Below are 17,214 nucleotides of genomic sequence, written 5' to 3'. Positions count from 1 at the left end.
CGTGATGCACCGTCCATTACCGAGACGGATTACACGCCAAGCCGAACGTGAGAAGGCGTTTGTCGGGGAAGCCGCTGGTGTTATTATTGCTGCTGAGTATATATGTCTGCCACTTATTGTTAGCCTACTACTTCTTCTGTGACTACTACTACTACTACTACTACTACACAGACACACATCTTCACCTCACACACACACACACACACACACACACACACACACACACACACACACACACACGAACATGTAACATTCCCACGATAACATCTATACAGCCATTGACTTCTTCAAGGTATATTTAGCACAGCAGTTCGCCTATTCCTCCTCCTCCTTCCCCTTCTCCCTCCTCCTCATCATCATCACCCTCCGCTTCCTCTTCCTCTTCCTTCCCACCTCATCGTCTTGGACACGGAGTTGCTAATAAAGAAGATGGAAAGTGTAATCCGAATGTTGTGTATATGAACTCGTGCTACACTGTGTTGCTTACGTGTAAATCGTGGACTGAGCGAGGCGTAAGTGAATTCCGTGACAGTGTTCCAGATGTTCGTCCGCCCTGTGATTACGTGAGTCGTCGTCCGGCGTCTTTATTACAGTGCGAGTTTAATGGGAATAGTAGACCCCCGTAATCTGCCGTGACATATTCAGAATGGTAAATAGACACGCTGCAAACTGTCTATTTAACGAGGTAATGGCGGGGGGGAGAGGGAGCGGCAAGACGTTATGGCTGAGAGTTTGTTATAGCCCCAAGGTATTCGTACGACAACCTACTGCATCAAATAAAAATAGAAGGTATGACTGCAGCAATTAACAATGTCTCCAAAAATGTCCTTGCATTGTATATTAACATTAACATCTGAGTTTCATCATAGCCCAGGGTATTCGTACGACAACTAACTGCATCAAATAAAAAAACAAAAAACTTAAGAGTAGCCGTTAACAATGTCTCCAAATTATCTTTATATCAGTCATTAACGCCCCAGGCATCAAATAAACACGAAAAAAAAAGATTGGCCTGCATTAGGAAAACGTTTGGTGAGTTGATATGGTTTGGTAAATCCGATTATCATTATATATAAGTTCAGTGAATAAAGTCTTCTCTCATTAACCCGGTAGCAGCGATGGGCCAAATTTGTGGCTGTACCGTGTACCAGCGACGGGGGCCAAATTTTTGCCATGATATAACCCCAAAAAAGAGATGACGCATAAACTGATGACAAATGCGTTGATATATATTATGAAATGGTTTGCGTGAGTGATGATTTTTTCTCATTTTTCTCGCCTTTAAGAAACATGATCCCCGCAGCTACCGGGTTAATAATACGAAAACTTGCCTGAAAAAGTATACATGTAGAGACATCATGCACGTCAACTCTGGGCCCTGTAAACATGTATACCTTGAGGGGCAGGCTTCTCGTGTTCTTACGGTCTCCAGCCGTGAGTAAGAATATGGAAACGTGCCTGAAAAGATATACATGTAGAGAGAGACATTTGCGTCAACAATAGGTCCTGTAAACATGTATCTTGAGGGTCTCCTTTTTCTTACTACTTCCCGCCCGTGAGTAGCGGCGGGTCGGTGCAGGACGCGGCCGTCACCACGAGTCCATCCCAGGATCAGTCACGCCCGGCCCCGCGATGGCCCGGCCCAAGGCGCCCACCGTGTACTTAGCAGCCTGGACCAGCCATCGCCGGCCCGTAATTGTAACCTACGCGGCGACAGGGCCAGTAATCGCCTCATCCTTGCCCTCCTCCTCTGCCCCGCGACGCATTTTAGCAACATAATGAAGTAGTGATTCGGCGTTCCCTTACACGTCCATAGGGCCGCGTGAGCATAATGATTTACTCGATTACCAAGGCTTTCAGTCCTTCCCAGTAATTATGTAACGTAATACTATGTACTTGAACCCTCCCCTCGTCCATAGCCTCACGACGTGTTTGCTGGACGTAATGTAGCGTGTGTGACAGCCTTCCCGCGCACCTACATAGCTCAGCGCCGGGAGGATAATGATTTAGCTTAATATTATACGTATTCTTGTATTTTTCCCCTCCTCCTTATCCTCACGACTTATTCCCTGAACGTAAGAATGTAGGAAAAGAGAACTCCAGCACACATACGTAGCTCAGTGCGTAGGAGATAATGATTTAGCTTGATCTTATACGTATACTCGTATTTTTGCCCTCCTTATCCTCACGACTTATTTTCCGAAGGTAATGATGTAGCATAATACCAGCCAGTCCTCGCACGCCTACATAGCTCAGCGTGAGGAGGATAATGATTTCATTCAGTGTAATATGTATCTTTTAATTTTTACCTTCGTTTTTATTATACTCACCACGTATTCTTATTCTTTCTATTGATCACTTTCAGCCTTACAACGTATTTTCTGTCCATAATGAGGCAGTAGGGCAGCGTTTCCGCACTATGGGGAGGCGGTGGCTGAGTGTTTAACGTGCGGGCGCGGCGTCCAGGAGGACGCAGGTTCGCATCGCGCCCGCCGCTACAAGCTGGAAATTTTTCAGTCACCGCCAAGTTGCCTAAGACTACTCACACGCTGTCCTGAAGACCATCTGTCAACCCGGACTCAAAATTGCCTCTAAAAAGAGGATAAAAAATGAGCTCCAGGGGGCAGCATGAGCCAAGCGATGGAGCCACTATAAACACTTGCCTGTGCCATAACGGGCTGGGACCGACCACCAGACCCACCAAGAAAGCCTGCCCCAGCTATAGGCGAAACGTAGAAAAAAAATCTTATACATGTATACATAGGTCAGAGTGAGGCTAATGCTTTCATCTAATATTATATCTTTCAGTTCTTACCCTCATCATTATCATGCGGATGTATTTACCGAACATAATAGAGTGAGGCGGCCGGCTTTCCCGTACATCCACATCGCTCACGCCGCGCCAGATAATGTTTTCATCTAATATTATCTCTTTCAATTCTCCACGTCGGCGGCGGGGACAGTTTACGGCTTAATCATCGGTGTTGTGTTACGCGGCGCATGTTATCCCCGCGCGGCACGGAAGAGAGGTGTTCATCGGCCCTGACTTATGCGTCGCCGCGCGGTAATATTCAACATCAACCCGGCAATTAATGAAGTGACCGGCAATTACCCCAGACTCGTGACGCACCGCCGCCAACCCGTCCGTCCGTCCGTCCCTATCCCGTGTACGTGTGCGTGTGCGTGAGGCGTGTTGAGAAATGATGAGGAGGAGGAGGAGGAAGACGATGACGACCATTCAAGGATAGGAGAACAGGGCAGGGGACGACTTAAGAGTATAAATGAAAGAGCAGGAAGAGGAGGAGAGGGTGTTATGGTGGTAAAGGTACAGTTGATGAAGAGAGAGAAGGAGAATTGTGTAAGAGAAGGAGGTGGAGGAGGAGGAACCGAAGAAGGAAGGAAGAGAGAGGACAACTAAGAGGAGGAAACAATGGAGGAGGAGGAGGAGGAGGAAGAGGAAGGTCATAAACAAAGGGAAGATGCATCAATTTTCATTATTTATTCAAACTGCCTATTTTCCCGTCAGCATAAATACGTGTTGTCTTCTGGGACGGGAAGTGACTCTTAGTTGGGCTGGAAACTGTTGTGTTGGCGGGAGAGTAAGGGAAGAAAACCGGGGCCCTCCTGTAGACCATATGTATTTAACCCCTTGAATGCGAATTTCCCACAGTTAGACCTCACCAAGCTACTGGAATGGAGCAAAAAGTGTCTGTTACAATTCAATGAAGAAAAATGTAGAGTTCTGCACCATGGGAGGGGATATCCAGCACACCAATACCACATGGGAAACACTCCACTATCCACCACAGAGGCAGATAAAGACCTGGGACTATATGTTACCAGGCTACCAGGAAAGGCCAAATCAGTGCCAATCGCAGCGGACGGGTTAAAGGCCAAAAAGGAGATCAATCGGGTCCTCAAGAGTGTTTTTTGAGGTCCAAGGTACAGAGGAAGGGTCAAACTGTCACCAAGGTCATCATACTACCCATGGAAATGCCCCAAACTCCTACGAAAGTCTAGTCAAATATGTGTGCTTAGGCGCCGATTTTTTAGGTATTGTTAAACGTATCAGACTCCTATTACGACTATTTCCCAAGGCCACAGAGAAGATTAACCGGGATTTCTTGGCGTACTTTTTCTGTTCAAGACTCAGAAATCGGGTAGAACTATCACTGGGAAAACACAAAACAGTCCATTGAAATCCCAGAAACTTCTACGAGAGGCTTTTCAAACAGGCGAACTGAGACGCAGAGACGGTGAATGGACATTTTCTTAAACATTTCAGAGCCCAAGCACACATATTTAACAAGACTTTCGTATGAGTTTGGGGCATTTCCAGGGTTAGTTTCGTGACTAGTGGTAGTACGACGCTTCTTCTGTGCCTTGAACTCAAGAAGACACTTATGAGAACCCGATTGCTCTCCGATTTGGACTTAAGAAATGGCTGATGTGAGAGGAAGAAGCGTCTGGGAATACCGACCCCGACGTCCGCTGCGGGCCTGTTGGTATTGTCAAATGCTCCCGCCCCTCACACCAACTATATCCAAATGCCAAAAAGGAGGTTAATCGAGTTCTAATGAGTGTTCTTTTAGGTTCACGGTACAGAAGAAGGCTCAGACTACCACCAGGGTCATAAAAGTACCCCTGGAAAGGCCCTAAACTCCCACGAAAGACTAGTAAATTACGTGTTCTTGGGTGCAGAAATGTTTTAAAATATGGCCCTAAGAGCGGAGGAGCCCGTCGTGATTAAGCCCTAAGAGCACCGTGATGGAGCTTCCGCCGTCCTTTCCACCGCACTACAACATTTCCTCGCCGACGTGGGATGGTATTAAGGCCTCGGCGTCCTGATAGCCGACCCCTCGCCTATAATTACATGGCATAATAACCTGCTAGACGGAATGGCCCTAAAGAGCTCCGGCGAGAGAGAGAGACAGACAGACAGACAGACAGACAGACAGACAGACAGACAGACACACACACACACCTCACCATATAGCATAAGAAAGGCAACCTAAGCTAGTCAGATTTAGAGTTCAAGCCTTCATTAGAGTCCTTCCCTTCCTCCTCCTCCTCGTCCCCTCAAAACCAACGAAGACCTCGCCACAATAACACACTCTCCTTCCTTCTTCCTTCCTCACCTCTCCTTCCCTCTTCCACCACACCCCACTCCCTCCTTCCTCCTCCCTCACCTTGCCTTCCCTCCCTCGCTTCCTCCTTCCCTCTCGTCCCCTCAAGACCAGCCAGGACCTCGCCACCACACTGTCGGCTTAATAACAACATTTCGGTGCCCCGCTGAGTTAGAACAAGACAGCTTAATCAACCCGAGGCCCCAGGCAGTTAATTAGTCGTAATGAGGGTTAATCCACGATATAAACAAACTTGATTCTGCCTTAACTCTTAGACTTTTTTAAGATGACCTGCTTTTTTCTCTTTTTTTGTATGAATGGAGTTTAATGTGGGGTGGTTATGTTCAGGGTTTTGAATTGTTGGCCACGACTGTGCCTTCTGTCTGTGGGTTTTCTGGTTAATTCTCGATATAGACAAACTTCCTCCTGGCTAAACTCTTATACTATTCTTTAAGATGACCCGGCTGCTCTCTCTCTTTTTTATTATGGCCGAAGTCTAGTGGGGTTTTTTTCAATGCTGGTTCTTGTTTGTTGGCCACGACTATGCCTTCTGTCGATGGGTTTTCTGGTTAATTCTCGATATAGTCAAACTTGCTCCTGGCTAAACTCTTGTACTCATCTTTGGGGTGACCTGGTTTCCTCCGCTTTTTGTATTACGGCAGAAGTTTAATGTTTTTTTTTTCTGTGCTGGTTCTTGTTTGGTTGCCTCGACGATGCCTTTTATCAATCCAACTTGCTCAAGGGGGATAGTAACCACCCCTTGTCAGCGGAAAAACCCCAACATGAGAAGGGCTGGAACTTTCCCCTGCCAGGCCGTGAAGCCTGGCAACGCAGAGGTTTAACCACTGAGCTATCGAAGTGTGTGTGTGTGTGTGTGTGTGTGTGTGTGTGTGTGTGTGTGTGTGTGTGTGTGTTGCGGCAACAGGACAAGACACTTTTGACACTCAGAACATCACACACACAAACACACACACACACACAGACACACACACACACACACACACACACACACACACACACAACCCCTCCCCCACCACACACACACACACACATACCCTCCCCCCTCCCCCCACCCACCCCACCACCATCCACCATCCACCACAGAAATAAATAAAAAAATGAAAAAAAATAAAGAAATAAAAAGCTGGAGTCGTTGGTGTATCAAGGTGGAGAGTAATAACGGGGTGGCTGCGGGGAGTCTGACGTGTTAATCAGCTCGGGAGGCTGAATAGGGCACGCAGGAGGAGGAGGAGGAGGAGGAGGAGGAGGAAGAGGAAGAATCGTGTAGGAAAGGGAAAAGGAACATAAAATTACAAATATAAGAACTAAATCTCCCTTATTCCTTCACTCAGTCTCTCTTTTTTTCCTTCCTTCCCTCCTTTTCCTCCCTCCCTCCTGTCCTCCATTCGTCCCCTTATGCCTCTTTCCCTTCTCTTTCCTCGTCCTTCCCTCCCTTCTTCCCTCCTTCCTTTCTCTCTTTCACAGTGATAGTAGTAGTAGTAGTAGTAGTAGGAGTAGTAGTAGGAGTAGTGGGTGTTTTGATCTATGACATGGTTGTTAGTGTGAGAGATAGCCTTTTTTATTGTCATTATTACCCTGACGATGATAATGAGGAGGAGGAGGAGAAAGAGGAGGAGGAAAATATGTGTCTCAAGAACATGTATATATCAGTTTCTTTTTTTCTTCTTATTTATACATATGACTCAGAGTGTGTATGTGTGTGTGTGTGCGTGTCTCTCTCTCTCTCTCTCTCTCTCTCTCTCTCTCTCTCTCTCTCTCTCTCTCTCTCTCTCTCTCTCTCTCTCTCTCTCTCTCTCTCTCTCTCTCTCTCTCTCTCCCCCCCCCCCCTTCTAAGCCCATCTGGTTGTCATGATGGACACTTTCTATTGACCAAAAACCTGATGAATGTTCGGCTCCGTGGATTCATTATTGATATTTATCGTTTCCGGCGACGACCTGATGATGATAATGATGATGATGACTGTGCTGGTGGTGGTGGTGATTATGGTTGGTGGTAGTGATAGTGATAGTTGCAGAATGGGATATCATTGGGGGTGTTGGTGATGATGATTGTGATAGTGGTGATGGTGGTGGTAAGTGGTGGGTCTCTTGGATGGTCCCAGCCCGTTAGTGGAGCAGGTGAATTTTATTTATAGTGGCTGCCGTGATGTGTGACTCTTTCTTGGCCTATGCTTCTCCCCGGTACTCCTCTTACTAAGTCGATAAAGTTTAGAGTTGGTTGAAGATCTTGGTAGTTTCCTGATCGTATTTTCTTTCCATATTCCAACCCAGTCTTTCCTCTTACATTCACTCAGTCATTCACAATTATTTTATTCTTTATTTTTATTTATATTCCAGTCCAGTCTTTCCTCTTATGTTCATTCAGTTATTCACAACGCTTCTATTTCTAACTTCTTCCTCAGTTCATCTCAATATAGTTTCCTCTCCGCGCGCCAGACCAAACACATGACATTTCAATCACGTCCATCTCCTGACACAGACATGTTGCTTTGCTGGCTGACGTGCGCACAAAATTAGTGTGTGTGTGTGTGTGTGTGTGTGTGTGTGTGTGTGTGTGTGTGTGTGTGTGTGTGTGTGTGCAAAGCTCCTCCTCCCCCTTCAGCGAGTGGTCTTTTCTTCATAAATCATCCAATCCTAACTCAACATTTTTCTATAAGACTGATCACCCCAAATTGAACGTAACGTCACCACTGGACAATTGCTTGCGCGGGGGAAAGCAGCGACTAATAATTGGAAAGAGAAAGAACAGCCTTGAATAATGTATAACGCGTTCGCTGTGTGTGCGCCAGGACCAAGAGCTGCATCACGTGATATCTTATTCTGCGGGGCCGGTGACGCTAAACTGCATTACGTGGGTGTGAAGCGGAAGAGGAAAATGTGGGCTGGGAATATAGAACGTGGAAGTGTTCGCCTCATCCATCAAGGCGAGATTTTAAGAACACGTATACCACTTTTATTGGTTGTGCGTGTTGACTGTCTCCCCCCCCCAACCCCCACCCCCCCCACCCCGTGCTCGTATAGCTAATGTATGATAGAAGACGAGAAGAATGTGGTCTAAAAACAATAAACCTGGATGCCTTTGTATATGTATGTTTTTATGTTGGAAATAAATGTAGTCTAAAGATATTAAACACTGAAATAGTATTTTGTCCACTTATGTAATGCAAGATTTGACCAATACTTTCACTTCTTTCTTTGGCAATAGGAACAAATTTTTCATAATATTTCATAACCTACACTTTCTATGTTTTAGGATCAGCACACGCACGGGACACACTTCTTTTTATCCTTACTCTTCCGTTTACGCTGAAAGGAAAAACTGGCAAAGATGAAGAAAATATTGTGCACCGAGTAGCGAAGGGAGAACCAGACTTGGCACGCAGGAAGTAATGTTAATTGCCGGGAGAGGAAGGCGAGAAAACGAGCGAGGAACAGCGACGTGACAAGACGCTCGGGATGAAGGAAGGGAAACTGCAGATATATTGTGTGTGGCTGTGGGTGGGTGTCGCGTGAGAGAGAGAGAGAGAGAGAGAGAGAGAGAGAGAGAGAGAGAGAGAGAGAAACAGATTGCATATCACTTCTAAGTACGAGAAGCTTGAGTGAAGAGCAAAATGCGAGACGGAAAACTACTTAACATGACTTTCACGCTCCTTCCCGCCTTCCCCACTAAGAAAAATCTGCTGCTGGAGGATAAAGAGGCGAGACAGATGATGAGGCAAGCAACAAGGCGTCCAAGAAGAAGTACCTCCGGACAGACACAGACTGACTTTTACTATGGGGGACGCACGACTCATCAGCACTTGAGGAGTAACATGTCTTTCCGGTGGCTACTTCTGTCTTGTGAATTCTTATTAACAGCCTGAGTGCCTTGTTTCCGCGAGCCACGGAGAGAAAGGAAAAGCACTTCAGGGAGTAACTGTGTCCTTCCGGTGGTCGAGCCTCAGTCATCTGGATTCTTATTAAACGCCGAGTGCCTTGATTCTGCGGGCCGCGGAGAGAAAGGAGGGAAAGACGTTTGGGTGAGGCAAAGAGAGAACGATGGATGAGGCGGGGAAGACACGAAGCGGCGGGCGACGAGGCAGTGGTACAAAGAACGATAAACTAGGCATGGGAAAGGGAGAGTTACGAGGTGAGGAGAAACAGGAAAGGCGAGCGGAAGGGCAAAGCGACAGACAGACGGACATGTTCTAGTGGTGAGGCGGCGGCGGATATGCGTGGAAGCAGGAAAACTTTGAGGGCCATTTGATGTCTGGGACCTTGTTTGGGACCACCCGCGTGTATGTGTCTGTGCGCCGTCGCCACACACGACCGCTGGAATATGTGGGCGCCTGTGAACGTCTGCTGTGTAGCTTGCGGAAGGAACCTGAGGGAAGGGAAGAGAGTTTTAGGCTGTTCGATCCTCTATTTCCAAGGGGCATCTTTTTATAACTACAGGAATAGCGTATTGCAGACACTTTTACTCGGTTTTCTTTATATTTAGCTTTTGGTCTTTCTCCTATTCTTAACCTTACCGAAGTGTCATTTTTATCGACAACCTGAGGGAGGGGAAAAGAGTTTAGGCCATTTGATCCCCTACTTCAAAGGGGGCACTTTTTTGTAACTGAAATAATAGCATATTGCATTGACTCCGTGCACTTTTAGGTACTAACGGCGCGTGTCTTGTGTCTTGCAGGTGAAGGTTTGGTTCCAGAACCGGCGGACCAAACACAAGCGGGTGCAGCAGGAGGAGGAGCAGCAGTCCGGCGGCGGCGCCAAGAAGGAGGGCGGCGGCGGCAGGGAGGACCAGGAGGGCGACACCAAGAACGACTCCGCCAAGCAGGAGGACAAGGACGACCTCTCCATGATCGAGTACGACGAGGACGACGTGATGAGTGACGACGAGTGTGACCCACGCGGGCAGGAGGGCAGCGCGCAGACCTAGGATGACCCCGTGGGATGATCCTTGCTCCCGGCGCTGTGGCATGACCTGACCTGACCTGAGTGGGTGACCTGGCTGCTTGGAAAGTCACCCCGATGCCAGCTTGTCACGCATCAACCCGCCTCGCACTGGCTGTCTTGAAGCTGTTTAAGTCTACCGCGAGTCTACGTACACTGGGGCACGTCAGTAGGCAGTGAGTCGGTGAGTGGGGAGTGTGCTGCATCAGGGCACCTCCTACAACTGTCTGTCCGTGCAGCGACGCGTGTGTAGAGGAGAAAACGGCAAAGTGTGGCTCGTCGTGAAAAAATCGAGTGTGAAAAGAGTGAAAAAGGGAAGGCCGTGAACTTGGAGGCATACCAAACAGGGGGTTGAGTTGTCAAAGTGTAGAACAGTCCACCGTGAGGAAAAAACGGAAATCTGCGGCTCGTAGTGAGAAAAGGCGAGCATGGAAAGAGTGCAAAGGGAAGACCGTGAACTTGGAGGCAACACACGTTGATGCGCACCAAACAGGAGGACGAATTTTCAATGTGTAGAACTGTATGCAATTGTAAGAAGAGTGAATGTAAAACAAAGAACACAGTGAAGGAAGAGGAAGAATGAGCTTCGAACACACACACACACACACACACACACACACACACACACACACACACACACACACACACTCACTCACATACATTGAGATCGAGTTTTATTGTGTTGAACTAAACCTCATGGTGAAAGAAACGAATGTACATGAACAATAAAAGAAATAGGTTAGAGAGTAACTAAAAAGAGACACAAATATAAACACACACAGTAAATGGGATCGAATCATCTCTGTATTAGCATAAGAAACGGAAGTCCCATAGAATAAAGCATTTAATCAGGGAGAGAGAAGAGAGTGTACGTGTATGTGTCTAGCTGCTCTGTCTCTTCACTTAACACAGAAAAAGAGAGCTGTACATAGTGACTGCAATAAGAAACACTTACTTATATATATACCCCTAGCTTATAAAGAAGAAACGGACTAAAGAAAGAAGGAATAGAGAAGGAAGGAAGGAATATGGAAGAGGGAGGAAGGAAAGAAGAAAAAGGAAGAGATCAATCAAGAAAGAAGGAAGAAAGGAAGGAAAATTAAAAAGGAAGGAAAGGAAAGAAGAAATAAAAGATGAAAGCAAGGAACGAGTAAGTGAAGAAAAGGAGGAAGGAAAGAAGGAAGGAAGGAAGCAAGGAAAGAAGAGAAAAGGGAAAGGAAGGAAGGAAGGAATATAACTCTCCCCCTTCCACACACCTTGCCTTCCCTCCCTTCCTCCCTCCCTTCCTTCCTCCCTCCCTCCCCTCCCTTCCTTCCTTCAGTACTCGCCGTGAAGCCTGTAATTTGATTCTAGGAGGAAGGAAGGAAGGAAGGAAGGAAGGAAGGAAGTAACATTGGTCTCCCTCATCGTGTTTCCTCTCTCTCCTTCCTCTTCCTCTCTCTCTCTTCCTCCTCCTCCTCCGGACTCGGCGCCTAACCCAACACTGTACATAGGTATATTTAGCGGCTTCGATGTGCATGACCCTAATAATTGTTTTAAGTGAGAGAGAAAGAAAGAAAGAGAGAAGTAAATAAATAAATAAATCTCCCCCTTTTTGAAGTTTGTAATTACTGAATGTTATCCTGAGAGAGAGAGAGAGAGAGAGAGAGAGAGAGAGAGAGAGAGAGAGAGAGAGAGAGAGAGAGAGAGAGAGAGAGAGAGAGAGAGAGAGAGAGAGAGAGAGAGAGAGAGAGAGAGAGAGAGAGAGAGAGAGAGAAAATACTAACACTCCCTTTCAACTTTCGCTCTAAGGCAACTATTACCATAACTTTTCACTGTGATGTTATTGTTGTTGATGTTCTTTTCGTACATCCACTGATTATGTTATTAAGACGATTAGCGCGGATGAATTAGCGGGACCTGTCAGCGCCAATGAGGGTCTGCGCCGCCGCCTCGACCGCCTATTAGCAGCGAAATTAATTACCGTTGATTCTAAGTCTCTTGTAATATTATGTGTTTAAGAGGACGGCGGAAGGGGACGTGAGGGTGGGGGAAGAAAGAGGAAGAGGAGGAGATGGAAGGAGAAGAAAGAGGGGAAGGGAAGTGAAGGAGATGGAGGAGGAGGAGGAGGAAATGGAAGGAGAAGAAAGAGGAGGAGGAAATTGAAGGACAAACAGGAGGAAGAAGAAGAGGAAAAGAAAGGAGAAGGAAGAGGAGGAAGAGGAGAAGTGTGTGTGTGTGTGTGTGTGTGTGTGTGTGTGTGTGTGTGTGACAGAAAACCACGTCCTTATGTTGTGTGTGTAAGGGTCTGTGAGGGAGGAAGGGGAGGAAGGAAGGCCCAGCGAGCCGAGGTCCAGTGAGAGGATTGGTCTGTTCTTTCCCTCGTTCTCGTCCTCTCCTCTGTCTTGTAGAAGAGAATGGCCGCTGAGGCAGAGAAAGATAGAGACAAAATATTGCTTTCCTCGTCCTCATATTCTCCCTTCTTGTACTCTTTGCCATCCTCCTCCTCCTCCTCCTCCTCCTCTTCCATGATCCATAGCCTAGCAGACACAGAGGCACCAAATGCTGTGTTTGACGCGACTTTTTCGTTCAATCTGTACGAGCCAAGAAACCTTTGGCATTGTAAAAAATGTAAAGTTTGTTTGTAAATAAGTAATGAATGTACGTGTTTATATTCATTGTTCCCTTTACCTGGTGTGTGTGTGTGTGTGTGTTCACACAGGGTGATGTGACGCGCCTCGGGTGGTAGCAGATGTAAGTGTCAAGACGCTTGCCTGGCTTGCCCTTCTCGCTTTCAGCTGCCGCCGCCGCCGCTGGCTCGCCTCGTGCGAAGAGAGGCGGCCTCCGGGTCGTCTCTCCCGCCAGCACACAGCCTCTCCATCACCAAGACCCCTACAGTGCCTCCTTGTGGCCACACACGGTAACTGGGTGCCCTGCGGCCCCAGGCCAAACTGTAGGGGATCTCGGAGCAGCAGGGGGCCCCAGAGGTGAAGAGCAAGGGCCCACCGGCGTGTGGACACACCCTGACTCACACCAACCCCTGCCCCTCAACACTGGGTTACCAATGACTGGGCAAAGGTTGCACAGAACGAACGAACCAAATATAGCTTAACAGTATCCTGCAAGTGTTCCTTGTGGGCGGGGGTCTGTATCTCTCCCTGCCGCCACTGTTTGCTGGGAATGGCCCAGAGAGAGGGAGCAAGATGCACGAACCGCCTCCCACTCTAACAACGCTGTTCGTGGCGCGGAACTGCGTCACCAGAGGCCATGGGCCACCACAGGTGTCTGCGGTAAGTGTGTCATACGGGTAAGTTTGTCCTTGATTTAGAGGAATGTGATTAGTAGCAATTCAATTACACTCTTGGAAACTTTTGGTGGAAAGTCAAAAAGTATCGTAACCGTCTCTCTCTCTCTCTCTCTCTCTCTCTCTCTCTCTCTCTCTCTCTCTCTCTCTCTCTCTCTCTCTCTCTCTCTCTCTCTTTTTTCCACCCCACCCCCAGCGCCATTAATAATCCTGTCAGGCGTCACCCCGGCACAAAACCTTCAGGGTCGCATCCTTTTTTCCCCTCATTATTGGACAGGGACTCGCTTTAATATAATACACCTGCAAGACTCGGCGTCACCTTGTACGTAAATATCTCTGATTGCCTACAAATAAGGAGGAGAGAAGCAAGTCAGGTAAAGAGTCATTACGAATACTGGAAACAACCAAATAATGAGGAGGAGGAGGAGGAAACGGAGGAGAAACTGATCATGTGTGTGTGTGTGTGTGTGTGTGTGTGTTGCATGAATATTATAACAAGATCGTCAAACACGTCATTGATAAGGGTGAGGAAGCGATGAACTAGTCTGGTGCTTGGCGTAATCGTGGAAGCAAGTAGAAGTGGCTCCGTATAAAACACTGAATAAGGAAGGGCAGGAGAGCAGGAAGTAGCAGTCTGTACAGTACGCAGATATGAAGCTCAAAAGGGGTCGAGCGACGTCAGAGGACTCAACCGACAGACCTTGAGTTATTGTACAAAACCTCACCGTCTATGTAGGGAGGTAGATAAAGATAGGTAGATAGACAGCCAGACAGAGAGACATAAATTGATAGATAGATAGATAGGCATAAGAAACTAGGTAGATTCTATTAACCTCATTTAAGTTTGGGGGAATGAAATGCACTTAAGAGTGTTACTTGTTCCTAGATTATGTATAGTCTTTAAACATACTTATGAATAGATTGATAAATAGATAGATAGAGAGAGAGAGAGAGAGAGAGAGAGAGAGAGAGAGAGAGAGAGAGAGAGAGAGAGAGAGAGAGAGAGAGAGAGAGAGAACAGTTAACCAATGTTGTACTGCTATGGTTGTGAATTCGCATCATGCACGCGGTGTTTGAATATGAGTTGCAGTTCACAAGTAATTCAAGTTAGTCTAAAAAGTGTGGCGGATCTCAGGAAAAAAGAATATAAGTTGAAGTTCACGAGGAAGTTAAATTAGCCTACAAAGCACTTTACTAATTCTCAAACTCATGATATTGATGCATTCCTCCCTTATATTGATGTGGTAAAACTTTTAATCTGAACAATCTCTTGGCCGAAGGGTCATACTAGTGGATTTTAGCTGTAGTCATACTATAATGTTATTACTACAAGTCAGTTCCCTAAAGCAGGCGAAGACGGAGAAGCTGAGAGGCGGAACCCAGAGACGAGCATCAACCCACCCCACGCTGCCCGCCACCCCAGGAATCTCCACGGCTGCCATAACCTGAGTGCCTGCCCTGCCCTGGCCTCCACCTCGCCTCGTGCCCGCCCGCCTGTCCATTCCCCTCAAGGCGCCGCGCTGCTCCTGGGTCTTCGTCGCCCATTGATAGGTAAGACGTTTGGTAGTTCACTGACGATATGCTTTTTGTTTTTGTTTTTTAAAGCAAGGGAAGTAAAGAGAAGTGCAAAAAACAAAAACAAGAAGAGAAAAAGTCCCTCCTTCGCTTCTCTCTCCCTTTTTTCCTTACTCCCTCATCCCCCTCCTCGACCTAGCTTCCCCCTCCCCTCTTCCACTCCTCCCTCCCTTCCGTCCCTTCTCCCTCATCCCCCTCCTCAGCCTAGCTACCCCCTCCCCTCTTCCACTCCTCTCTCCCTTCCGTCCCTCCTCCCTCATCCCCTGATCTGCCTCCTCTCTTCCACTCCTCTCTCCCTTCCGTCCCTCCTCCCTCATCCCCTGCTCTGCCTCCTCTCTTCCACTCCTCTCTCCCTTCCCAACCCCCACCCCTCTTTTCCACTCCTTCCGCCTCTCCCACTTCTCTCCCCCTTCCTTCCTTCCTTCCTTCCCTCCTTCCTTCTTTATATTTATTCCTTCAATTCCTTCAGCCATTCCCTCACACGCTAGGTTGCTTTCTCCTCCCACATCACCTCTCCTTACCTCACCCTTCCTTCCTTCCTTCCTTCTTTTCCTTCCTTCCTTCTTTTCTCTCTCTCTCTCTCTCTCTCTCTCTCTCTCTCTCTCTCTCTCTCTCTCTCTCTCTCTCTCTCTCTCTCTCCCCTCTTCGCGTTATTAGCGGACGTAAGCAATAAGGAAGAACATGAGAGCACGTTTAAGCTTCTAATTTTAGGGTGTAGAATTATAGCACGGAGGGGCGCTGTCTTGGTGACCTCGTGTGATGTCCTCATTAGTGTGTGTGGCAAGGGAGGGGATAAGGAAGGCAGGGAAGGGAGAGGAAGAGAAAGGGAAGCAAGGCAGGTTATGTGTGTGGCAGAAGGGGGAATGATGAAGGAAGGGAAGGGAGAGAGAAAGAAAGAAAGGGAGGCAAGAAAGCAGGGAGGCAGGTTATGTCTTTATTTTGCACCCTTGCTGTTTATGTGTGTGTGTGTGTGTGTGTGTGTGTGTGTGTGTGTAAGGGGGCGGAGTTGAGTATGTGTAGGGGGGAGGTTTGTGTGGGGGGGAAGGCTTTACTACTACTACCTCTACTACTACTACTACTACTACTACTACTACTACTACTACTTCTACTACTATCACTACCATTCATCCTCCACCCACCTCACTCACCTCACCCACCCGCCCGCCCACCAGTCCCTCCCCACTCTATCATCATATTCAATTCCATCGCGCTGCCATAATCCCGTCGGTAGTTTTTTGTCAAGGAGCAATTCAGAAATTTGCATGGAGCATTACACTTAATTTCGCCTGCCATCAGCTGTCATCCCGTCCGTAAAGGCTTTCTAATTTCGCGGCGTGATGACGGGGGCAGCAGCAGGATGAGAGGACGGACCTTGTGTAGCCGGATGAGCGTTTTGTTCTGCGTGAGGCGGGGCTTTGTGATGCGCTGCTCGTCCTAACCTGAAAATTGTTAAGCGCGTTTCATGGGACCAGGGATGAGGAAGCGAGTGAGCGAGGGAGCGATAGAAGGAAGGAAGGGGACGGTGCGCTGTGCAGTATGTATGCGTGGATTACAGGAACTGGGGGATGAAAGGGAAGGGGAGGATAGCAAGAGGGACTGGGGGAGAATAGAAGGGACTGGTGAAGGATGTGAGTGACTGGAGGAAGATTAGAAGGAATGGAGGGGAGTGGAAGAGATATAGAAGTTTGGGGGTAGATTGTACGGTCTGGAAGAAGTTGAGAGACTGGGAGAGAAGAGAAGGAACTGGAGAAAAATTGAAGGAGATGATAAGGATTGAAGAAGAATAGAAGGGACTAGAGAAGGTTGGGAATAGATGGGAAAGACTGAAAGAAGGTGAGAGACTGGGAGAGAAGAGAAGGAACTGGAGAAAGATTGAAGGAGATGATAAGGATTGAGGAAGAATAGAAGGGACTAGAGAAGGTTGGGGATAGATGGGAAAGACTGGAAGAAGGTGAGAGGGACTGAAGAGAAAACAGAAGGAGTTAGAGAAGGATGGGAGTAGATGGGAGGGAATGTAAGTGGATGGAAGGGGCGGCAAAAATCAAGAAAAGGCAGAACCAGCAACAGAATCACCCTTGTATGACCTTGTTTGATGGGCATTGTCGGGGGAAAGAATTATTAACCATGCGATGTGAAATGTGTCTTTTATGCGGTGTGTAGTGTGTGGCTGTGCGTGTGTTGTTATTTCCTTGTAAGTCAAATTCTAAATACGCATCTCCCGCTGTATAATTAATTCTACACACTTTTCGCGGTTTATCAAAGCCCGAGAGGTGA

The 17,214-nt window shown here is 47.5% G+C and overlaps 1 protein-coding gene and 1 long non-coding RNA gene across 2 annotated transcripts in view; both read left to right on the top strand.

Annotated features, from left to right (window-relative positions):
* The window catches only part of LOC126998730 (homeotic protein empty spiracles-like), a 59,685-nt gene extending 47,844 nt beyond the window's left edge, over positions 1-11,841 (top strand). The window contains exon 3 of the mRNA XM_050860718.1: positions 9,820-11,841. Within this exon, the coding sequence (XP_050716675.1) occupies positions 9,820-10,068 (249 nt within the window). The 3' untranslated portion in view covers positions 10,069-11,841. The remainder of the gene's footprint in view (positions 1-9,819) is intronic.
* An 870-nt stretch (positions 11,842-12,711) lies between these two features.
* The window catches only part of LOC126998731 (uncharacterized), a 31,706-nt gene continuing 27,203 nt past the window's right edge, over positions 12,712-17,214 (top strand). The window contains exons 1-2 of the long non-coding RNA XR_007752975.1: positions 12,712-13,351; positions 14,716-14,916. This is a non-coding gene — a long non-coding RNA (uncharacterized LOC126998731). The remainder of the gene's footprint in view (positions 13,352-14,715; positions 14,917-17,214) is intronic.

This window comes from Eriocheir sinensis, chromosome 15 (assembly GCF_024679095.1).
Source record: "Eriocheir sinensis breed Jianghai 21 chromosome 15, ASM2467909v1, whole genome shotgun sequence".
NCBI classification, from domain to species: Eukaryota; Metazoa; Arthropoda; class Malacostraca; order Decapoda; family Varunidae; genus Eriocheir; species Eriocheir sinensis.
Note: the sequence above shows the minus strand (reverse complement) of the source record. Positions and strands in the feature narration are given on the sequence as shown.